The following is a 25,510-nucleotide window of genomic DNA, read 5'->3' as shown; positions in this document are numbered from 1 at the left end:
GCAGGCAGAATCAGACCGCATCCAGAATATGGGAAGAGGAAGATCATGCGCACAAAAATTAATTTGTGGGATTTAAGACTGTAAACAATCACAATAATTTGCAGGGTGTAAAGGATTGGAATTAATGTTCTGTTCTGTTGCTGGTGTGCTTTGATAATATTATTGTATTTTTGTATTCAGTCATGGGATATTGGCATTGCTAGCTGGGCCACCATTTATTGTGTATCCTTAGTTCCCCATGTGAAGGAAATAGTGAGCTGCCTTCTTGAACTGCTGCAGTCCGTATGATTAAGATAGGCACACAATGCTGTTAGGGAGGGAATTCCAAGATTTTGACCCAGTGATGTGAAGAAACCGTGATATAGTTCCAACTCAGAATGGTGAGGGGCTTGCAGGGGAACTTGAAAGTGGAGTGTTCCCATGTATCTGTTGCCCTTGACATTCTAGATAGTAGAGATTGCAGGTTTAGAATATAGTGTCACATCAGCCTTAATGATTTTCTGCAGGGCATCTTGGATATGGTACACACTGTTGCTACTGAGCATCGGTAGTGGAGGAAGTATTGTCAAGCGAGTTGTTTTGGCTTGGATGGTGGTGTCAAGCTTCTTGAGAGTTATTAGAGTTGCCCCCATCCAAGCAAGTGGAGAGTATTCCGTCATGCTCCTGACTTGTGCCTTGCAGGTGACGGACAGGCTTTGGGGGAGTCAGGATGTGAGTTACTTGCTGGAGTATTCAAAGCCTCTGACTTGCTCTTGTAACCACAGTACTTCAGTGACTAATCCAGTTCAGATTCTGGTCAATGGGAACCCCTAGGGTGTTAGTATTGGGGACATAGCAATGCTGATGCCACTGAATGTTCTGGGGTAGTGATTAAATTCTCTTTTGTTGTTGATGGTCATCGCCTGACATTTGTGTAGTGCTAATGTTAATCAAGAAATCTAGAATAATAATTGAGAGAATGAGTTCAAGTTCTACACTTAGCAGTTTGACCACTTGATTTCAGTAGTTTACCAGGGGCCAGTTTAAAAAAAAGTGACAGTGAAATCATTGCAAACTCTAGTTCTGAAGAATAGTCATGTCAGACTTGAAACATTTCTCTCTGCTACAAATCTGCTGAGTTTCTCCAGCACTTCCTGTTTTTATTAATGAAAACATGGAGTTGTATTAGAAATCAAACTGGTACATTAGAAATGGAAGCCTCATATTTTTAGTTGAAAAATGTGTTGCTGGAAAAACACAGCAGGCCAGGCAGCATCCGAGGAGCAGGAGAATTGACATTTCGGGCATAAGCCCTTCTTCAGGAATGAGGCTGGTGTGCCAAATGGGCTGAGCTAAAAGGTAGGGGGGAGGGAATTTGGTGGAAGGGCGCTGGGAATACGTTAGGTGGAAGGAGGTTACGGTGAGGGTGATAGGCTGGAGAGGGGGTGGAGGCAGAGAGGTCAGGAAGAAGATTACAGGTCAAGAGGGTGGTGCTGAATCCGAGGGTTGGAACTGAGATAAGGTGGAGGAGGGGAAGTGAGGAAGCTGGAGAAATCTACATTCATCCCTTGTGGTTGGAGGGTTCCTAGGTGTCATGTGGTCAAGGTCTGGCGATGGAGGAGGCCAAGGACCTGCATGTCCTTGGCGGAGTGGGAGGGGGAGGTAAAGTGTTCAGCCACGAGGCAGTTGGGTTGGTTGGTGTGGGTGTCCCAAAGGTGTTCCCTGAAACGTTCCGCAAGTAGGCGGCCTGTCTCCCCAATGTAGTGGAGACCACATCGGGTGCAACAGATACAGTAAATGATGTGTGTGGAGGTGCAGGTGAATTTGCGATGGATATGGAAGGATCCATTGGAGCCTTGGAGGGAGGTGAGGGGGGAGGTGTGGGTGCAAGTTTTGTACTTCTTGCGGTTGCAGGGGGAAGGTGCCGGGAGTGGAGGTTGGGTTGGTGGTGTGGACCTGACGAGGGAGTCGTGGAGGGAGTGGTCTCTCTGGAATGCTGATAGGGGAGGGGAGGGAAACATATCCCTAGTGGTGGGGTCTGTTAGGAGGTCGCAGAAATGACGAAGGATGGTACGATGTATCTGGAGGTTGGTGGGGTGGTAGGTGAGGACCAGTGGGGTTCTGTCCTGGTGGCGATTGGAGGGGCAGGTTCAAGGGCGGAGGTGCATGAAGTGGAGGAGATGTGGTGGAGAGCACCATCAACTACGTCTGAGGGGTAATTGCGGACTTTGAAGAAGGAGGCCATTTGGATTGTTCGGTATTGGAATTGGTCCTCCTGGGAGCAGATGCAGTGGAGGTGATGGAATTGGGAGTATGGGATGGCATTTTTACAGGGGGCAGGGTGGGAGGAGGTACAATCTAGGTAGCTGTGGGAGTCGGTCGGTTTGTAGTAAATATCTGTGTTGAGTCGGTCGCCCGAGATAGAAATGGAGAGGTCTAGGAAGGGGAGGGAGGAGTCTGAGATGGTCCAGGGAAATTTGAGGTCGGGTTGGAAGGTGTTAGTAAAGTGGATGAACTGTTCAACCTCCTCGTGGGAGCACAAGGTAGCGCCAATACAATCATCGATGTAGCAGAGGTAAAGATGGGGGGCTGTGCCAGTGTAGCTGTGGAAGATGGACTGTTCCACATATCCAACGAAGAGGCAGGCGTAGCTGGGGCCTATGCGGGTGCCCATGGCTACTCCTTTGGTTTGGAGGAAGTGGGAGGATTGGAAGAAGTTGCAAAGAGTGAGGACCAGTTCAGTCAGTCGAAGGAGGGTGTCAGTGGAAGGGTACTGGTTGGGTCGGCGGGAGAGGAAGAAGCAGAGGGCTTGGAGGCCTTTGTGATGGGGGATGGAAGTGTATAGGGACTGGATGTCCATCGTGAAGGTAAGGTGTTGAGGGCCAGGGAAGCGAAAATCGTGGAGGAGGTGGAGGGTGTGGGTGGTGTCCCGAGTGTAGGTGGGGAGTTCACATTTTTACCCAGTCCAGGAAAGAACCTTGGCCCTACCTTACCATTTGGCACCAAACACCCTATGAGTCTCTCCAGATACTTCACCCACACTCTGGAATGTCAGCAACGTAATTAAAAGAAGCACCCCCCATTATTCCCTATTCCCCCATCTCTTCAAATCCAGTTGCTTTTACAGGTTCTCACTGGATTAAGAACTTCAAATTAAATGCTGCCTCATCATTTCTTCACCTCATGCATTTTGTTCATCGTGTTAGGAAAAGTCCAGTGTTCATTTATGATCAGCAAGAATCACAATCTTTGCAAAGCTGTTAAAAGTCCACTTGGCAATGTTTATATGTGAGCATGACACCATTGTAGGTGATACAAATAATCTAATCTAAACTATCACAAACATTAGAACCCAGTACAATAGTGTTAAACGTTTGTATTCAAGGTTAACTGAATGTTCTTCCTACCCTATGGAGTTGTGCTTACTTTTGAGGTCATTTTATCTCAAAACAGATAATAAATTACATTCATACTAGACACTAGCCAGGTCCTTGTCACTGGCCACTCGGTGATACATAACTGTTCAACTGCTGAAAGTTGAGATTTAACAAGGTGAATCCTTTCATTGCTGAATCTAACCCTGTTACTATGTGTTTCAATTGACAGTTCCACCAGACCAGCCACGCCTGACTGTGTCCAAAACAACCTCAAATTCCATTATTCTTTCCTGGGTACCTGGAGACAATGGTGGGAGCTCCATTCGAGGTAAGAAAGTCTGCATTCTGTATACAACCACAAACTGTCCCCCCATAGAGTTTATTACATTTGTGCAATGTTATTCACTAATGTACGCTGGAGAACCACTGTCCCAAGCAGACTCTTGGCAAAAGACCCACATCCAACGATGCAGTGGTCCATGCTGCTATGGAGTAATGAACTGCATGTATATGCCTATCTTTCATGCTCATTTAAGCTCTTGATTTTGTTCAGTAGAGTTCATTGAAAGAAAGGGGAATAAAGACCTGAAAGACTTTTACTCCCTTCTTATGTCTCATGTTACAGAAAATCACGTTAGCACAATTTTTGTCTCCATATTGCAAAAGGATATTAAGTCACTTGAGAAGGTTCAAAGATGGTTCAAAATATCAATGCCAGAACTGAAAAGATACGTACCAGAAAAGGCTGAAGAAGTTGGAGCTCTGTTTTGAACAAAAGGGAAGGGATGACCTGAGAAGTCTTGAAGATTATGAAGGGACTAGATAGAGTAGACATTGAGGAGGTATTCCCATGAGTAGGGAGACCAAGTCTAGCAGCTATATAATATGTATGTATATATAAAAATATGGAATTCTACTATATGGAGTAGCAGAAGCAAAAAATATAGATGCACCTAAGGAGTTGCTATTTATATAAAAGGAGATGGGAATAACAGGAAAAATTAGAGAGTGAAGTAGGAAAGGATGAAAAAGGATGGGACAATGCAAGCAGAGAGCATAACCATCAACTGGTAAACATCATTTAGTACCAGGAAGCTACGATGTTTTCACAATGAAGTGTTCCTTTCACAGTACACACTTGAGGAAAATATGCATGTAAAACCAAAAGTTTCAAGTTAACACTGCATTACAGTGGTGAACGTTCCACAGCCAAGCTATAGGTGGAGATCAGGGTTTACAAGAAACTATGTCTCCCCCTAGAGAACTGGATGACAGTTAACAAATGAAACAGGACCCCCTCACCTTGATTGGCTGTTCAATTGAGCGATGAATAGCGGCTTCCAGAGGAATCAATCTTGTTTAACTATCCTTTTGTGATCTGTCCATCAGGGATAAGAATGAAATGATGAGGAGGGATTGAAAATTAATGAACTAACCAGAATAATTGCGGCAGCCCCCCAGTGATCCTGTGTCTGCTCTAAATTTGGTTATCACAAAATGAATATCTTTATAGTTGTTGGTGTGGAACTTTCTCTATACCCAATCCAATTTCTCAGCCAAACTTATCAAGTGGAGCATCCATTATGTGCAATATCTGGGGACTGGGAAACACATCAATCATGTTAAAGTTGGGATAAACAAGAACTAAATGTCATATCATTGTCAAGGTGCTGGTAAACTTTTAGTCATTTTTTTCATATTAGATCTCAGTTTCACATCATTGAATGCAATTACCTTTTTTCATTTCTTGTTAGCAAACCTTTCAATTTATTGATTGTGTGCGGTCTTCCCCTTAAGGTTATATTCTGCAGTACTCAGAGGACAACAGCGAGCAATGGGGTAGCTTTCCCATCAGCCCTAGTGAGCGCTCATACCGTCTGGAGAATTTGAAATGTGGGACATGGTATAAGTTCACATTGACGGCACAGAATGGAGTGGGACCTGGACGCATCAGTGAAATCATTGAAGCTAAAACCCATGGGAAAGGTACTTGTTGCTTTTTCACATAGGGGATGAATATATTCATTACTTACATTAGTGCTTGTTAAAATAAGATGCTGATAGTCTAACAAAAAAAAGTTCTTCAACCTTTCCAATTTCAATTTCTTGCGTATCCACATTTTTAATGCTCCACCATTAGCAGACATGCTGAGCTCTGCAATTGTCTCCAAAAGCTTCTGCACTTGTCTATCCCTCTGTCTTCTCCTTTTGCATGTTCCGTTAAGATTGATAATTTAATCCTCTGTCCTAATATGCATTATGTGGCTCAATGACGAATTTTGTTGGGAGGTTTGTAATTCCAACAAAACTTCTGTATAACTGCAAGTTTTTGGTTACCTCTGGAAGAGAGCAAATGAATGATTGCAGATTTCCTACTCCGTTGTGTAAGGTAATGATCATGAAAAGGTGTTTTTGAAGAGTGCGTTAAGGTCCACCAAATCCGATGATTTCATCTGGACATGACAGGGAAAATTGGGAGAATAGCTCTGGATCACAAAGAGGACAGATGTGTGATCGATGTCTCCCACTAGTCTGAGTGACAATGACTCCTGAGCTCATATGATTTGGACCTAATTGCTCTCGTGCAATCAACTGCACCTTGTTAAGATATGATCCTAATCTTGTTAAGATTAGTGGTTGCTCCTCCAAATGAACCAAATAGGCCCTAGTCTGAGTTAGACTCCAATAATGAGTTTTACCTGATATAACAATGCTTCTCTCCTGTAACATAAGAAACTCAGAACGGATATCATTGCATTGAAGAATTCAATAGACTTTTATTACAACTAACTATTATTTGCAAATTATACATTTCTCAGGTACATGAGTGTCTGAGTTAATGTTAAGGTATCAGATTGAAACAGAGAAGTATGCTTCCAGTAGAGAATCATGCCTCAAGAGATGTGAGATAGGGTGGCGTATGAGACCTTGTCATGTGCTATAATACAATGATGATATTATGAGCTAATGCCTTAAAGGAGTATTTGCTTACTGTGAGACATAAAACAGTAGGGCCTTAAACACAGTCAAGGAAAGGGGAGTAGTTGCAGTGTCCGTCTATCCACATTCACCTTTGCTAACAAATGCTTAGAACTCACTGTTATGATTGGCCTTTGCTGTCAAATACGTTCATGGATGTACCCAGACTCAAACATAATGTACGGTAGTGTATCAGAAGGTACACAGTATTCATGGGCTGGCATCCTATTGTGAGACATGAGGAAAGGGGTTCAAAAGAGAACAATGCTATTTTTACCAACTGCAAAAGGGCATGGCAATAAAACTAATCATTGGATTATATCATGTTTCATGGAGTTATTGTGGGGGGAACAGATTAGTAGCCTGTGGAGCTCAACCATGTACGACAACAAGAAGGCAACTTGTTTACTGTATTCAATCTTGACTTGATTTTGACTATTTTATTTTCAAACTGCTATAGCTATTAAAATAAATAGGTCATACAGATCAACAGACTTTACAAGAGATCGTAGAGTGAATGAATCACTTAGAAAACTGATTTTAACCTTACCTGTGCTGGAAAAACAAAAAATGCTTTCTCCACCATCATTTTGAAATGACCTTTAAAATAATTCTATAGAGGCCAGTATCCCATCACCCTTTATTTACACATGAATAATCCAAGATTTGAGTACTATCTCATCAGATTCAGCTCTCAGAGTGCCAGAATCTCTGACACTGCTGTTCTTATCTGTCAACCAGGGCTCCCTAATTGGATCAAATTAACAGCCCCTATATTCTTTGAGGTCCAGCATGTCATCTTGTTACAATCACTACAACCCTGACCTGACTGCAAAATGTGACTGGAGTTATAGATTAAAGATTAATATATTGCACTACTTAACCAAAGATTTTATATTCATGATCATAGAATCCCTACAGCGCAGAAACAGGCCCTTCAGCCCATCAAGTCCACACCAACCCTCTAAAGAGCATCCCAACCAGACCCAGCACCTTGCTGTATCCCTGCAATTCCCATGGCTAATCCACCTAGCTTGCACATATTTGGACACAATGGGCAATTTGGCGTAGCCAATCCACTGAACCCACGTATCTTTGGAGTGTGGGAGGAGACCAAAACATCCGGAGAAAACCCATGCAAAATTCACATTATCACCCAAGGGTGAAACTGAACCCAAGTCCCTGGTGCTGTGAGGCAACAGTGCTAACCATTGAGCCACCATACCACTCCACACTGAACCACCATGCAGATCCATTTATGTAGAACTCCTCTAAGTTTTTTTCTTGTCTAAGATCATTTGTTGATGGCTCAGTGGCTAAACACAGCCAGTGGTGAAGTATACAGGTCAGAAAAGCCACAAGCCATCCTTCTCTCTGTTGTTAGGAAGGTTTCTACTGCTCAGGCTCTGGAGCCATTACTCTGTGAGCTTTAAAGGGCAATACTGCACAAATGTTGTATTCTTCCACTTATACAAACTTGTTAATTATACAACACAAAAAGATCAAACAAAAATGTGGGATCTTTAGTTGATGGCAGGATTGTATATGGACGATGCATCCTGGAAGACTCTGTGTGGCCTGTAGAGCTGCTGTTCTGTTTTAAGTATATGGGATTGCATACCATCTTCTGTCTGGTATGCACAGTGATGGGCAGCTGATTTAGATCCAGGTGTAGTACAATAATAATGACCTACATCCCTTTAACCAACAACATATACTTGGCTGTGATGTTTTGGCAATGTGCTTACTACTGTTTCCCATATGCTGGGCTCCAATTTTCACCATATTCTCAATGTTTCAGGGAGTCACAAAAACTGGAAGAGTTTCAGCTTTAGAACATAGAACATAGAACATAGAAGGATACAGCGCAGTACAGGCCCTTCGGCCCTCGATGTTGCGCCGACCGAGTCCTACCTAACCTATACTAGCCCAATAACTTCCAAATGCCTATCCAATGCCCGCTTAAATGAACATAAAGAAGGAGAGTTCACCACTGATACGGGCAGGGCATTCCATGAACTCACAACCCGCTGTGTGAAGAGTATCACTTTCATAGTATCATTGGGAGATATTCAGCTTTGTACGTGACAGACTGACTTTTAACAGTCTGGCCATTGAGTGGTACTGGATGGCCTCATTTTAGGCAATTTTCTACTTATCTCAATAAAACTCTTGCAGAGGTCCATGATTACTCCTTTCTTTTCAGAAGGACTGCCATTGTGACAGAGGTCAGCTGTATTTCAATACCTTGTTTGTATGTTTTTTCAAATGCCCCTCTACTTGGTCTCTCCCAATGGGCCATTACAGCATACACAATAATGTTTGATCCATGTGAGGATATACTGATTATCTCACCCAGCCTCTGGTGGTGTCATTGCTTAACAGTCAGCTGTTAGTACTGGACTATAAGACCATAATGAATAGGACCAAAAGTAGGTTGTTTCGCTCCCAAACCTCCCCACCATTCAAGAGGATCATGGCTGATCCAACATTCCTCATGTCCACTTCCCTGCCATTTCCCTGTAAACCTGAGTTTCTGGTCTGTGGTAACATCAACATCCTAGAGGTTAACCATTGACCAGAATAGTCCATTTACCTACTCCATTGCAGGTAAAAACCTGGCCATCAGGTGTGAGGCACTCTCTCTGTTATTGTATGTGATGCAGGTCTGGCTCATTCCCTGAAACTGAACCATTGCAGTCACCTGAGCCATCTTCCACTTCACCTGGAGGTCCAAGGTAGACCATGTCTGCAGGGACACCATGTACAAAGTTCTGGATGGGAGGGGGAGGAACATACCGAATGCTGATTTCCTACTGATGGTCAGGTTTGTGTGTGGCTGCATCAAAATGTGCATGGACTCTCAGTATATAAACACTAAGTGACACAGTGTACTGAGGTTCTACCTCCCCACAGTGTAGTGAAGTATGGAACTGGTCTCGTTATCACAGAACACTGCAAGCCGTTGAACCTTCCATTTCTCCTTCCCTTCGTGGAGAAATTTACAAAGTTAAACATCTTTGATCATAAGTCCTTGAGGAAATGATCAGTATGTAGCATCTTGGAAGATATAGAAGCCCTGAACACACACACATGAGCACGTTCAGGGACAGCTTCTTCCTGGCTGTTAGTAGATGATCAATGGACTCTCTAGCCTTAAATAATGCTGATCTTGCTAACATTTTCTTGCCTAGCGCAACATAATGACATAGCTAGGAAAAGGGATGAGGCCCTGAAAAGTGAATGTAGGGAGTTACGCTGGAAGCTAAAAGGCAGGGCAAGCAGCATAGTAATCTCAGAATTGCTACCAGTGCCACGGTTTAGTGATCCTAGGAATAGAGAGCGAGTGTAGCTGAATCCGTGGCTGCAGAGCTGGTGTAGCAGGCAGGGCTTCAGTTATGGGGTGGCACGGTGGCTCAGTGGTTAGCACTGCTGCCTAACAGTGCCAGATACCTGGGTTGGATTCTAGCCTCAGACACTGTCTGTGTGGAGTTTGCACCTTCCCCCTGTGTGTCTCTGTGGATTTTCTCCAGGTGCTCTGGTTTCCTCCCGCAATCCAAAGAAATGCAGGTTAAGTGAATTATCTGTAGTGTTCAGGGATGTGTAGGCTAGTTGCATTAGTCAGGGTTAAATGTAGGGTAGGGGAATGGGTCTGATGGGTTACTCTTCAAAGAGTCAGTGTGGACTTGGTGGGCTGAAGGGCCTGCTTCCACACTGTAGCGATTATAATTCTAATATATGGACCATTGGGAAAGGTGGGACCTGTACAAGGAGAATGGGAACTGGAGGGGCACCAATATCCTGGGTGGGAGGTTTGCTAGAGCTCTTCAGGAGGGTTTAAACTAGTTTGACAGGGGGATGGGAACCAGAGCTATGGTTCAGAGGATGGGGTAGCTGGTGAATAGGCAGATATAGTGTACAGAGTCCGTGAGGAAGGATAGAGTGTTGCTAGGGTAAAGTTGCAGTCAGTGTAATGGGTTGAAGTGTGTCTATTTTAACGCAATATGGAGGGTGATGAACTTAGAACATGGATCAGTACTTGGAGCTGAGATGTTGTGACCATTACCGAGATTTGGATATCACAGGGGCAGAAACGATTGTTGGAGTTTCAGGGGTTCAGATGTTTCAAAAAGCTTAGGGAGGGAAATAAAAGAGGTGGGGGAGTAGCATTGCTAATCAGGGATAGTATAACAGCTGCAAAAAGGGAGTTCATCGAGGAGGGTTTGTCTACTGAGTCAGTATGGGTGGAAGTCAGAAACAGGAAAGGAGTAGTCAGTTTTTATAGACCACCCAATATCAACAGAGACACGAAGGAGCAGATTAAGGCAGATTTTGGGAAGTTGCAAAAGTAACAGGATTGTTGTCATGGATGACTTCAACTTCCCTAATATTGATTGGAACCTCCTCAGTGCAAATAGTTTGGATGGAGCTGATTTTGTCAGATGTGTCTAGGAAGGATTCCTGACTTAATATGTGGATAGGCTGATTACAGGGGACGCCATATTGGATTTGGTGCTTGGCAACGAATAAGGGCAGGTGTCAGATCTCTCGGTGACACACCTGCTGTAAATGTTGTTGGCTGCGAATCTTATCAGATCAAATGGATCGGCTGGAGACAAAGTTAGAAGCAATGAGGAATTTGCAACAGCAACAGTATGTGATGGATGGCAATTATAGGAAGGGGCAAAGTCTCAGACACAGTCACATAAATGAGTTAACTCCAGGAAAGGTAAGAGAGGTAGGCAGCTGTGCAGGAGGCTTTTGTGGATATACCTATTTCAGGTATGCTGTTTTGGAAAATATAGGTGGTGATGGATTCTCAGGGGAACGTAGCACAAACAGCCAAGTTTCTGGTATTGAGAATGGCTTTAATGTTGGGGTCCGTCAGCTTCCAAGAGATCAATTGTGTTAGGGGATTTGTAGTCCAAGGTACAGACAGACTTTTCTGTGGCCAACAGTGAAAAGTCAGAATGGTGTGTTGCTTCCCTGGTGCCAGGATCAAGGATGTCTCAGAGAAGGTGCAGAATGTTCTCACGGGGGAGAGGGGCCAGCAACAGGTCATTGTCCACATTGGAACCAATGACATAGGAAGGGAAACGGTTGAGATTCTGAAGGAAGATTACAGAGAGTTAGGCAGAAATTTAAAAAGGACGTCCTCGAGAGAAGGAATATCTGGATTACTCCCAGTGTTACGAGCTAGTGAGGGCAGGGATAGGAGATAGAGCAGATGAATGCATGGCTGAGGAGCTGGTGTATGGGAGGAGGATTCACATTTTTGGATCATTGGAATCTCTTTTGGGGTAGAAGTGACCTGTACAAGAAGGACGGATTGCACCTAAATTGGAAGGGGACTAATATACTGGTAGGGAAATTTGCTAGAGCTGCTCTGGAGGATTTAAACTAGTAAGGTCAGGAGGTGGGGGTGGTGGGACCCAGGGAGATAGTGAGGAAAGAGATCAATCTGAGACTAATACAGGTGAGAACAGAAGCGAGTCAAACAGTTAGGGCAGGCAGGGACAAGGTAGGACTAATAAATTAAACTGCATTTATTTCAATGCAAGGGGCCTAACAGGGAAGACAGATGAACTCAGGGCATGGTTAGGAACATGGGACTGGGGTATCATAGCAATTACAGAAACATGGCTCAGGGATGGTCAGGACTGGCAGCTTAATGTTCCAGGATACAAATGCTCCAAAAAGGACAGAAAGGGAGGCAAGAGAGAAGGGGGAGCGGCCTTACAGCTGGGCTGAGGGAGGATATTCCTGGAAATACATCCAGGGAAGTTATTTGGGTGGAACTGAGAAATAAGAAAGGGATGATCACCTTATTGGGATTGTATTATAGACCCCCTAATTGTCAGAGGGAAATTGAGAAACAAACTTGTAAGGAGATCTCAACTATCTGTAAGAATAATAGTGGTTATGGTCGGGGATTTTACTTTCCAAACATAGACTGGGACTGCCATAGTGTTAAGGGTTTAGATGGAGAGGAATTTGTTAAGTGTGTACAACACAATTTTCTGATTCAGTATGTGGATGTACCTACCAGAGAAAGTGCAAAACTTGACTTTCTCTTGGGAGATAAGGCGGGGCAGGTGACTGAGGGGTCAGTGGGTGAGCACTTTGGGGCCAGCGACCATAGTTCTATTAGATTTAAAATAGTAATGGAAAAGGATAGATCAGATCTAAAAGTTGAAGTTTTGAATTGGAGAAAGGCCAATTTTGACAATATTAGGTAAGAACTTTCAAAAGCTGATTGGAGGCCGATGTTCGCAGGTAAAGAGACAGCTGGAAAATGGGAAGCCTTCAGAAATGAGATAACGAGAATCCAGAGAAAGTATATTCCTGTCAGGATGAAAGGAAAGGCTGCTAGGCATAAAGAGTGCTGGATGACTAAAGAAATTGAGGGTTCAGTTAAGAAAAAAAAGGAAGCATATGTAAGGTATAGACAAGATAGATCAAATGAATCCTTAGATGAGTATAAAGGAAGTAGGAGTATACTTAAGAGGGAAATCAGGAGGGCAAGAAGGGGACATGAGATAGCTTTGACAAATAGAACTAAGGCAAATCCAAAGAGTTTTTACAAATACATTAAGGACAAAAGGGTAACTAAGGAGAGAATAGGGCCCCTCAAAGATCAGCAAGGCGGCCTTTGTGGGGGAGATGCTAAATGAGTATTTTGCATCAGTATTTACTGTGGAAAAAGATGTGGAAGATATAGACTGTAGGGAAATAGATGGTGACATCTTGCAAAATGTCCAGATTACAGAGGAGGAATTGCTGGATGTCTTGAAATGGATAAAGGTGGATAAATCCCAAGGACCTGATCAAGTGTAAACTAGAACTCTCTGGGAAGCTAGAGAAGTGATTGCTGGGCCTCTTGCTGAGATATTTGTATCATCGATAATCACAGGTGAGGTGCCGGAAGACTGGAGGTTGGCTGACGTGTTGTCACTGTTTAAGAAGAGTGGTAAGGACAAGCCAGGGAACTATAGACCAGTGAGCCTGATGTCAGTTCTGGGCAAGTTGTTGGAGGGAATCCTGCAGTACAGGATGTACATGTATTTGGAAAGGCAAGGACTGATTAGGGATAGTCAACATGGTTTTGTGCATGGGAAATCATGTAACACAAACTTGATTGAGGTTTTTGAGGAAGTTCCAAAGAGGATTGATGAGGGCAGAGCGGTAGATGTGATCCATATGGACTTCAGTAAGGCGTTCGACAAGGTTCCACATGGGGGACTGGTTAGCAAAGTTAGATCTCATGAAATACAGGGAGAACTAGCCATTTGGATACAGAACTGGCTCGAAGGTAGAAGAAAAAGGGTGGTGGTTGAGGGTTGTTTTTCAGACTGGAGGCCTGTCACCAGTGGAGTACCACAAGGATCGGTGCTGGGCCCTCTACTTTTTGTCATTTACATAAATGATTTAGATCCGAGCATAAGAGGTAGAGTTAGTAAGTTTGCAGATGACACCAAAACTGGAGGTGTAGTGGACAGCGAAGAGGGTTATCTCAGATTACAACGGGATCTGGACCAGATGGGCCAATGGGCTGAGAAGTGGCAGATGGAGTTTATTTCAGATAACTGCAGGTGCTGCATTTTGGGAAAGCAAATTTTAGCAGGACTTATACACTTAATGGTAAAGTCATAGGGAGTGTTGCTGAACAAAGAGACCTTGGAGTGCAGGTTCATAGCTCCTTGAAAGTGGAGTCAGAGTATTGAGTACAAGAGTTGGGAGGTCATGTTGCATCTGTACAGGACATTGATTAGGACACTGATGGAATATTGCCTGTAATTCTGGTCTCCTCCTATCGGATAGATGTTGTGAAACTTGAAAGGGTTCAGAAACAATTTCCAAGGACGTTGCCAGGTTGGAGGATTTGAGTTATAGGGAGAGGCTGAACAGGCTGGGGCTGTTTTCCCTGGAGTGCCGGAGGCTGAGGGGTGACCTTATAGAGGTTTACAAAATTATGAGGGGCGTGGATAGGGTAAATCGGCAAAGTCTTTTCCATGGGGTCAGGGAGTCCATAACTAGAGGGCATAGGTTTAGCGTGAGAGGGAAAAGATATAAAAGAGACCTAAGGGGCAACATTTTCACACAGAGGGTGGTACAATTATGGAATGAGCTGCAAGAGGTAGTGGTGGAGGCTGGTACAATTGCAACATTTAAGAGGCATTTGGTTGGGTATATGAATAGGAAGGGTTTGGAGGGATATGGGCCGGATGCTGGCATATGGGACTGGATTGGGTTGGGATATCTGGTCAGCATGGACAGGTTGGACTGAAGGGTCTGTTTCCATGCTGTACACCGCTGTGACTCTATGACTCTCTGAGACAGCATTTCGGTGATCAAAACTCCCTAACAAGAGTTCGGGAACATAAGGATGAAAAAGACCCCTTGGCCAGACAGGATATACTCAAGGTTACTACAGGAAGCGAGGCAAGAGATTGCTGCACTTTTGGCCATGATCTTTGCATCCTCACTGTCCACTGGAATAATATCAGCTGATTGGAGGGTGGCAAGAAAGGGAATAGGGATAACTCTGGGAATTACAGATCAGTCATTCTTATAGCAGTGGTGGGCAAATTATTGGAGAGGATTCTGAGAGACAGGATTTATGATTATTTGGAAGAGCATAGCTTGTTTAGAGACAGTCAGCATGGCTTTGTGAGGGGCAGATTATGCCTCTCAAACTTTATTGAAAATTCTTAGATAATGTAACAAAATGCATTCATGAAGGTTAGAGCAGTGGATGGGTGTATTTGAATTTTAGCAAGATGTTTGATCAGGTTCCCATTGGAAGGCTCATTCAGAAAGCAAGGAGGCATGGGATACAGGGAAACCTGGCTGTCTACGTACAGAATTGGCTGGCCCATAGAAGACAGAGGATGGTGGTAGATGGAAAGTACTCAGTGTGGAGCTTGGTGACCAGTGGTGTTTTGCAGAGATTGGTTTTAGGATCTCTGCTCTTTGTGATTTTAATAAATGACTTGGATGAGAAGGTGGAAGTGTGGGTTAGTAGATCTGTCAATGACACGAAGGTTGGTGGTGGTGTGGATAGTGTGGAGGGCTGTTCTAAGTGTGACGATGCTGCTCCTTTAATAAAGTTATGCTATCCTATCCTTGACTTTTTTTTCCCCGAGAGCTTGTAAAAACAGTGATTCTGAAAAGTGTAGGTTTGAACGGTTTTAGGGCCAATTTGATTATAGCTAATAGATACTGCCTCAGGGAAAAGGCTTTCAAGTTTTTTTTAAAAACTTGTATAATGAAAGGGGAGTGGCCAGTTCTCCCAGCTCCGCTTATCTCTGGTTTGGCTCGGTTTGGTTTTAGCAGTCTGGCTGCTCACCAAAAGCAGTCAGTTCAGTTTGAGGCTCCTCGTCCAAGAAACAGTTCCATGGCGGAAGGTGTTCCGTGCTGAATCTCTCTGCCATCTCTCTCTCCTGTAAGACCCTGCGTTTGATTTTCACTTTTTGTGCAAAGGGATGTTTATGGGGATTGTTGCACGTATTTAGAATAGCATCATTTAATTCTGTTGGGTGTTTAGGTAGATTGAGTTATTCATAGAGTCATAGAGATGTACAGAATCCAACTCATCCACGCCGACCAGATATCCCAACCCAATCTAGTCCCACTTACCAGCACCCGGTCCATATCCCTCCAAACCCTTCATACTCATATACCCATCCAGATGCCTTTTAAATGTTACAATTGTACTAGCCTTCACAACTTCCTCTGGCAGCCCATTCCACACACGCATCACTCTCTGCATGAAAAAGTTGCCCCTTAGGTCTCTTTTGTAACTTTCCCCTCTCACCTTAAGTCTTGGCCCTCTAATTCTGGACCCCCACCCCAGGGGAAAGATCTTGTCTATTTTTCCTAACCATGCCCCTCATGATTTTATAAACCTCTATAATGTCCTCCCTCAGCCTCCAAAGCTCTAGGAAAACAGCCCCAGCCTATTCAACCACTCCCCATTGCTCAAATCAAACCTGGCAACATCCTTGTAAATCTTTTCTGAACCCTTTCAAGTTTCCCAACATCCTTCCAATAGGAAGGAGACCAGAATTGCACGCAATATTCCAAATAGATTCCTTGGCTGTTAAACCAGATGCTTCTAAAAACAATTCATAGCAATACTTACTGGAATATATAAATGGCATACCCAACAGCTCATTGCTTACCTTCAGGTGAAATGTGGAAGAGTGTTTCATTTGGTAAACTTGCAAATGAGTTCTGTTTTGTTCAAAACTAAGTGGTTGGGCCAACTGTATCACTCCTGGAATATCCACTCTATCCCTGCTTAAACTAACTCACAAAGTTAGGGTACAGGCTACTTTCTTGAAAAATTTTGAGGAGATCTGGCTTGGCTCAACAGCAGAGGTTGCAATGGGACATTGACAGGATGCAGAACTGGGCTGAGAAGTTGCAGATGGAGTTCAACCTGGAAAAATGTGAAGTGATTCATTATGGAAGGTTGAATTTGAATGTAGATTACAGGATTAGAGACAGGATTCTTGGCAGTGTGGAGGAACAGAGGGATCTTGGGCCCACATCCATAGATTCGTGGACCATTTCCGCTATTGTTTCCTCCTCTACCACTTCTGCTGGCAATGCATTTCAGGCACCCACCACCCGCTGTGTAAAGAACTTTCCACGCATATCTCCTCTAAACTTTTCTTCTCTCAATTTGAATTCGCGACCCCTAGTAATTGAATCCCCCCACTCTGGGGAAAATGTTTCTTGCTCTCCATTCTGTCTACACCTCTCATGATTTTGTAGGCCTCAATCAGGTCCCATCTCAACCTCTGTCTTTCCAATGAAAATAATCCTAATCTACTCAACCTCCCTTCATAGCCAGAGCCCTCCATATCAGGCAACATCATGGTGATCCTTCTCTACACCGCCTCGAAAGCATCCACATCCTTTCCGTATTGCGGCAACCAGAACTGTACACAATATTCCAAATGTGGCCCAACCAAAGTCTTATACAGCTGTAACATGATCTGCCAACTCTTGTACTCAATACCCTGTCTGATGAAGGAAAGCATGCTGTTTGCCTTCTTGACTGCTCTACTGACCTGCATTGCTCCCTTCAGGGAACAATAGACTGAACACCCAAATCTCTCCGTTCATCAAGTTTCCCCAGGACTTTTCCATTTAATGTATCATTCACTCTTGAAATGGATCTTTCAAAATGCATCACCTTGCATTTGTCCAGATTGGACTCCATCTGCCATTTCTCAGCCCTATTCTCCAATCTATCTATACGCTTCTGTATTCTTTGACAGTCCCCTTCACTATCTGCTACTCCACCAACCTTAGTGTCATCTGCAAACTTGCTAATAAGACTAGATTTGGGTGGTGCTGGAAAAGCACAGCAGGTCAGACAATATCCGAGGAGCAAGAAAATCCACATTTCGGACAGGAACCCTTCATCAGGAATTCCTGATGAAGGGCTCCTGCCCAAGGCATTGATTTTCCTGCTCTTCAGATGCTGTCTGACCTGCTGTGCTTTTTCAGCACCAGTCTAATCTTGTCTCTGATCTCCACTATCTGCAATCTTCACTTTCACCAAACTTGCTAATGAGGCAACCTACACCTTCCTCCAAATTATTTATGTATATCAGAAACAACAGTGGGCCCAGCATGGATCCCTATAGAACACCACTGGTCGCAGGTCTCCATTTTGAGAAGCTACCTTCTACTACTACTGTCTGTCTGCTGTTGCTGAAGCAGTTCTCTATCCACCTAGCTAGAACACCCTGGATCCCATGCAACTTCACCTTCATCAGCCAACCATGGGGAACCTTATCAACACCTTACTAAAGTCCATGTATATGACATCTACATCCATTCTCTTATCAATCAACTTTGTCACCTCTTCAAAGAATTATTTAAGTTTGTAAGACATGACCTTCCCTGTACAAAACCATGCTGCCTATCACTGATAAGCCCAATTTTCTCAAATAGGTATATATCCCATCCCTCAGTATCTTCTACAAGAAGGTATATCATGCATTAAGAAGGCGTGTTGAAGTGAAGAAGGATGAGAAATGACTTGATAGAGGTGTACAAGATGATGAGAGGCATAGATAGAGTGGATAGCCAGAGACTTTTTCCCAGGGTGGAAATGGCTATCATGAGGGGGCATAATTTTAAAGTGATTGGAGGAAGGTTCAAGGAGATGTCAGAGAGTGGTGGGCATGGAAGGTATCTGACTCTACATTGGTGGTAGTAGAGTCAGAAACATTAGGGACAGTTTAGTGACTCTTGGATAGGCACATGGATGATTGTAAAATGTAGGTTATGTAGATTTGCTTGAACTTAGAGTAGGAGAAATGGCCAGCACAACATTGAGGGCTGAAGGGCCTGTACTGTGATGTACTGTTCTATGTTCTATGTAACCTGTATGCCTCTGTCTAAGTTTTTTTTGATTTGTACATCCTTGCTTCCTATGATCTGCCTGTAGTGCTTGTAAACAAAGCTTTTCATTGTACATCGGTACACATGACAATAAGTCAGTCAATCATTCGATGAAAAGGAGAGGATAGAACATGTCAGATGTTCCCTGAGTCAATGAGCCTCCAGGTGCATGTTTGTCTCAGTGTGCGTTCAAGCGAACAGACAGTAGAGCATAGAGGCCTGCATCACGGAGCTACTCGGGACGAACCTCGACAATAACCACTGCAGCTTTCTCCAGACTTCCTTAGCAAAGGCACATTCCAGCAGGAGGTGTGTGACAGTCTCTATCCACCAGCAGCCACTTCGAGAGCAGCGTGTGCTGGCACAGAGTGTGCCTCATCTCTAGAACTTTCCAACAAGCACCAAGACATCGCTTGATTGGTGGTGAAAAGAGCACAACCAGTGAGAACCTTCATGTACACCCACACTCTCTGTGCCACCACACGCTGCCCTCGATGTAGAAATTTTAATACAGAAACATTGACTGCATCTGGAGGACCATCAACTTGGTGAAAGATGCTCTATGGTCTGGCCGAAACCTGCTGGTCTTCCAGGACTTGACCCTGACTGAGTGTTACAGACTGGCACATTCCAAGGTCTGGGATGACATGCTGAGGAACACATTAATGCCTGGGACAGCTGCCACCAAGGCACAGCGGGGAAAGACCACTGTCGTAAGAACTTTCTTCCAAAATTAAATGAGGGTCTATTCTGTTATTGAACCCCTCACCCTTCGTGTCTCAAATATATGTAAATAAGTTTTGTACAAGTAAGAAATGCTTTTTTGGATAGAGTCAAACTATAATCTTTGTTGTTTCTTCATATGCTGCTGTACAGAACTGAATTGCTTTCGTGACTATATAAAGATATTGTTATGAAAAAAGTTTATTTTTGAAATTAAAGAAGTGTCAGAGAAATGAAACCACTTATGCTTACTCCAACTGAGGTACTTCAGTTTTACAGCACTCTAATTGATTCTCAAACACCTTCTAAAGTAACCTGTTTCTATGAGTGGCATGGTGTCTCAGTGGTTAGCACTACTGCCTCACAGCACCAGGGACCTGGATTTGATTCCACCCTCAGGTGACTGTCTGTGTGGAGTTTGCATGTTCTCCCCATGTCTGTGTGGGTTTCCTCCCACAGTCACAGAGATGTGCAGGTTAGGTGAATTGGCCATGCTCAATTGCCCATTGTGTTCAGAGATATGTAGTTGAGGTGCATTTGTCAGGGGTGTATGTAGAATAATGGGGTAGGGGAATGGATTTTTTTTAGATTTAGATTACTTACAATGTGGAAACAGGCCCTTCGGCCCAACAAGTCCACACCAACCCCCCAAAGAGCAACCCCCCCAGACCCATTCCCCTACATTTACCCCTTCACCCAACACTACAGGCAATTTAGCATGGCCAATTCACCTAACCTGCACATCTTTGGACTGTGGGAGGAAACCAGAGCACCCAGGGGAGACCCACATAGACGCAGGGAGAATGTGCAAATTCCACACAGACAGTTGCCTGAGGCGGGAATTAAACCTGGGTCTCTGGCGCTGTGAGGCAGCAGTGCTAACCACTGTGCCACCGTGCCGCCCACAAGCGTGTAGGTTACTCTACGGACGTTCAGTGTGGACTTGCTGAACCAATCGGCCTGTTTCCATACTTTAGGGATTTTTAAAAAAAATTAACAGCAGCTTTGCCAGAAATCCCAGGAATTAATTCAATAAAAATGTTGGGAGTCAATTTCAGCTATGAACTGTCTCTAGTGGTAATCTCCAGAACTCAAAGAGGAAAACTGAGGTGAGGGATACTGAGCTGATAGTAATGGTAGTCTCATGCCAGTATACCTCATATAAATGTTCATGAAAGTTGACCTTCAAGATGTTGCCCTCAGGCTGTCTCTGAACTGAGATTACAAGCTGATATGCAGCTATACTTCCAGACAATTCCACAACAGTCCTTCTGAGATGTAATTCTAGATCAGTGAAGCACAAATTGAAACCTCATTATGTTTATTTGAAAGAAAGGATTCACTCCAATTACGATGAACTCTTTCCTGAATATATGAGCCTTTTGTAACATATGACAGCCCACTAACGTGTACGAACTAATAAATTGCCACAGTTTATGGGAGGACAGAAATTTCAGTGGAAGTCAGTTTCTATGTAAGTTACCTGCTGACGTACAAAGGATTTTTGAATTGGTTCGCCAAGAGATTACAGACATGCTGTCTAAGGAAAGAATTATTGCAAGTAGAGAAAATTAGGGGAAACAAATCTATGAATATCATTTATAAGACATTTGTTTTCCCTTACAGAGCCACAGTTTTCGAAGGAACAGGACCTATTCTCCAGTGTCAACACCACAAGGATCAGGCTGAATCTCCTCGGTTGGATTGATGGTGGCTGTCCCATCATCATGTTCACCCTTGAATATCGGCCGTTCGGGACGACAGTCTGGACGACAGCACAGCGGACGACCCTGTCCAAATCATACATCCTCTATGACTTGCAGGAGGCCACGTGGTATGAACTGCAAATGAAGGTGTGCAACAGTGCAGGATGCACAGAGAAGCAGACGGAGTTTGCAACCCTCAACAATGATGGCAGTAAGTACAGCAGGAACAAGTCTGGGTTACATCCTTCTGGAACAAAGGGGCCCACATGACTCATTCATGTTGGTCTGAATAAGAACCAACAGAAAGGTTATAAAAATCTGGAAATCGACAAGCATTGGGGTGGCATTTATTGAGCAAACTGCTTTTCACTTTCTTTAGGTCATTTCCCACCCTGCACACATCCACTGCACAATAAAACAACAGAACATTGATTAATCCTTGAAAACTGTCAATACCTTCAAAGCACAATTCAACCTCAGAGGAGTCCCATTACTTTCACCAAGTATCAAACGTCAGATACATTGCATTAATTTGTGGATTGAAGTTGTTTTAGAATATACAACTAATCAACAATTTTGTTGAAAATAAGTTTATTCACCAAGTCTCAAGTGAGGACATTGGCAAAAGTTCTAAGTATTTAGATGGTAGGGAGGTGCTGTGACTTTGCACTTCATTGTGGTTTTAAAGAAACTTGTGCAAATTTTGTGTGCCAGTTTCCAGTATGTCAGGACTGAGCACAGTGGGCATTAAGTATTTTTAAACCTCCACACTCAATACTAATGACCCTTGGTTCCTGCTATGGACTAGATCAGACCCCCTCAAAAAATATTAAGAACTTAGCCTCGGGCCTAACTCTTTCTTATTTTAAAGGTGAATGTGAGGTGCTATGTTCCAGATATTATTAGATTGGTCAAACTACTTGAAGTTAAGCAAAATACAATTCATTCAAACACAATACTTAAAGTACAAAAAAGGAAGAGGAAACAAAAACAGAAGTTGCTGGAAAAGCTCAGCTGGTCTGGCAGCATCTGTGAAAACAAATCAAAGTTAACATTTTAGGTCTGGCGACTCTTCCTCAGAACCAACCTGGACCCAAAACGTTAACTTTGATTTCTCTTCACAGATATTCAAACCTGCTGAGCTTTTCCAGCAACTTCTGTTTTTGTTTCTGGTTTACAGCACCCATAGTTCTTTCTGTTTTTAAAAGGAAGTGGCACTTGGAATAACTTAACTCTATTGGGAACCTTAACAGCATAATAGATTATTTTACTACTAAACAGTAACTGCTCCAATGTAGTAACATCCCACATACACATCCTGGGAAAAAAGGCAAATTCAGAACACAGAATTGTCTCACATGCAACTCCAGCAGTCCAGGAGGAGAAACATCAAACAAAAACACAACGAGAGAGAGAGTGTAGCAGCCAAGAGAGATTCACTGCCTTCCAACCCCGCTGAGAGCTCAACAACAACTGCTGCTGAAGAAACTAAAAATCCTGATTCAGAGACAGCTCGACCACACCCATTCAGGCTGCTTCTATTGTTCCAACTTTGAAATAAAAACCCAAGGCCTCACTTGGCTGTTCACTCTAGTGCTTTTGGTAGACTGCTCGTCACTCTGCCTTAAAATCTCTCTTCAAAAAAAGAATAAAACAACCTCTTAAAGTCACAGCACTGTCATATTCCCAAAGTCAGAATGTTGTATGCTCTAGGCTATTGCTGAATCAGGTCATTCCTGAAGAAGGGCTCATGCCCGAAACATCAATTCTCCTGCTCCTTGGATGCTGCCTGACCTGCTGCGCTTTTCCAGCAACACATTTTCAGCTTTGATCTCCAGCATCTGCCGTCCTCACTTTCTCCCAGGCTATTGCTCCCCAGGTCAATATTCTGATCAGTCTGGCTTTCAAAAATTGTCTTTGAAATACAACTACCTCAAATGTTTAGGCCACTAACATTAGGAGGGAGCAATATCTGATTGGCAAAATCTGGTTTCCAGCATTTGCAGTCATTGTTTTTACCTAAAATCAAATACCAGCCCATTCTTTGATATAATCAACATTTATGATCAAGGCTGCAAATGTGTTGCTGGTCAAAGCACAGCAGGCCAGGCAGCATCTCAGGAATAGAGAATTCGACGTTTCGAACATAAGCCCTTCTCAAGGGGCAACAAGCAAGGGAAGGGTCCGAGCCAACAATTTGCTGTTTGCTTTTGGTTTGATTTGTGCTGGAAACTGGCATCTGATGGGAAATTGGTTGAAGTTAAGATTTTCACAGGATAGAGTCGTTAAACAGTAAATATCCTCAAGAACCAGCAGCTGGAAGCAGCAGGAATGAAACCAAACAAATCCCAACTGGCACAGTACAGCAGTGCTTTACAGGAGGCTCGACAACACTGAGGATGTCACCTAGAAAGGGGACAAAGCATCTGCAAACCAATTTCCCAGCTCGGCGAACATATCCATAACAATTACAACAAAGATTCTTTCCTGTTAAGCTCAGTAGGAGCAGGATTGCAAGTATGTCAGATGAATACAGTATCACTGAGACACCCTGTGGCAGCTATTAATGAAGCAGGTAGTTGTCCCTAGGGGTGGGTAAGTGTGTCAAAGTCAACCTGTACAGCAGAGGGAAGTGAGATATCCCAGGGGAGTTAGAGACCTAGCACCCAGTGTGGTACACTCTTCCCTTTGCACTTACTTGAATGTATTGCTAGAGGTTGTGATATAGAAGACAGATGTCCTCATCCAGGAGGGTAGCAGAAGATGACTATGTCAACATGTTTACTGTCATTTTCCCAAAACCTCCCCTTCCTCCGATCTCTCATCTCCAGTTCCTCCTCTGATTAAGAGTCTCTTTCCAGAGCTTCATCATCCTCTTTGAAGGCCTGGCTGGAAGGCCAGGTTATGGTGAACACAGTAGACTATCAATGTGTCCAAGACCCTTGCAGACAGTATTGGAGGGCCCATCGTGATCAATCCAGGGTACCACTACTTTAACTTTAACTCCATGCAGCTAGGCCTGCTTTCCAATTGTCTTGCTCATCCCTGCCATTGGACAAAGTCCTGTCTCCATGAGAACCATGTGCTGATCAGTATAAACAGGCACCCACATGAAACGACATCCACAATGTTAAAGTGAGGTTTGGGATCTGGGTCATTAGGAACCTCAAGGACAATCCTAGTAATGGTAGACCCAAATATCACTGGGCAGCACTGTGACATTGACATCATTGTCTTGACAAAGTCCTGACAAACAATAGAAGGTCAGCTCAAAGATCAAAGTGGTAGTTACCCTCTTCTTGGAGGGGGAAATTTGAAGAAAAATGCTAATTCCATGGTTTAACCAATGGAATTAATTGACCATCTTTGCAAGATTTCCTGTAGAATCATGACCCTTGAACTCACTGTAGCCCAGAAGCAATGCATCACAATTATCACCCTCTCCCATACAAGCAATGTATAAGGCCAAAGAGAAATTCTACCCCAATCTTGATCAATTATTGCTTCATATCCCAAAGGGAGACAAGCCGATTTTTCTTTGATGAAAACAATGGGCGTGTTGGAAAGGATCCCTGAAATGGTGTGATTAGAAAGGAAGGCATTGGAAACATAACTACCAATGGAGTCCACCTTCTGGCAAAATGCCAAGATTATAGTCCAGCCCTAATTCACCAGAGACACAAATGCAAAACCTCACGGCAATTCTCTTGCTATAGAGATTGGCACCTGCCTGACTATGTCATCATCCGAACAAAGGTCCTAAAGATTTTGCATCACCCAGTGAGTGACAGAGCTAATAACTGCTGGACAGTCCACTGACTAACCCAGTCAACTATCTCCATCAGCTTGACACAAAAACAGGTCATGCTAGCAACAGTACTGCTACAGGAAATTCAGTGTTGAAGGACTTAAGCATTCCACTGACAAAGGCCTACCTCAGTCAATACCTCATAGTCAATCTGGTGACCCTTAATGAACAGGGACCACAGAGTGTCCCCAGTGACCTCAAATCCATCATAAACAGCCCCTGACAGGGGATTTTGGGTTTCTCTGCCAGGAAACAGCAAGATTGGTTTGACGAAAACAACGAAGAGATCTAGGAACTGTTATTCACAAGCACAAGGTATTCCTGAAACAGAACCTCTCAATAATTGATGGGAAGAAAGCAAGTCTTTAGATGAATGAAGGCTGAGGTGTAACAAAAAAACTTGTGATGAAAAGAACAGATAGTGGGTGGGAGGAACTCAGGAATCACAGAGGCTGGCTGATAGCCATTGCCTGCATGGGTTCTTCAGTGCACACAAGATCATCTGTGACCTT

The 25,510-nt window shown here is 43.6% G+C and overlaps 1 protein-coding gene across 5 annotated transcripts in view; it reads left to right on the top strand.

Annotated features, from left to right (window-relative positions):
• LOC132820866 (cell adhesion molecule DSCAM) overlaps nucleotides 1-25,510 on the top strand; it is a 597,498-nt gene that overhangs the window by 521,323 nt on the left and 50,665 nt on the right. For all 5 annotated transcript variants that reach the window (XM_060833222.1, XM_060833217.1, XM_060833218.1 and 2 more), the window contains exons 23-25: nucleotides 3,586-3,684; nucleotides 5,154-5,342; nucleotides 21,111-21,401. In XM_060833222.1, coding sequence (XP_060689205.1) covers nucleotides 3,586-3,684; nucleotides 5,154-5,342; nucleotides 21,111-21,401 — 579 coding nt within the window. The remainder of the gene's footprint in view (nucleotides 1-3,585; nucleotides 3,685-5,153; nucleotides 5,343-21,110; nucleotides 21,402-25,510) is intronic.

The sequence above is a fragment of the Hemiscyllium ocellatum genome, chromosome 12 (assembly GCF_020745735.1).
Source record: "Hemiscyllium ocellatum isolate sHemOce1 chromosome 12, sHemOce1.pat.X.cur, whole genome shotgun sequence".
NCBI classification, from domain to species: Eukaryota; Metazoa; Chordata; class Chondrichthyes; order Orectolobiformes; family Hemiscylliidae; genus Hemiscyllium; species Hemiscyllium ocellatum.
This window is presented reverse-complemented; position numbering and strand designations above follow the sequence as displayed.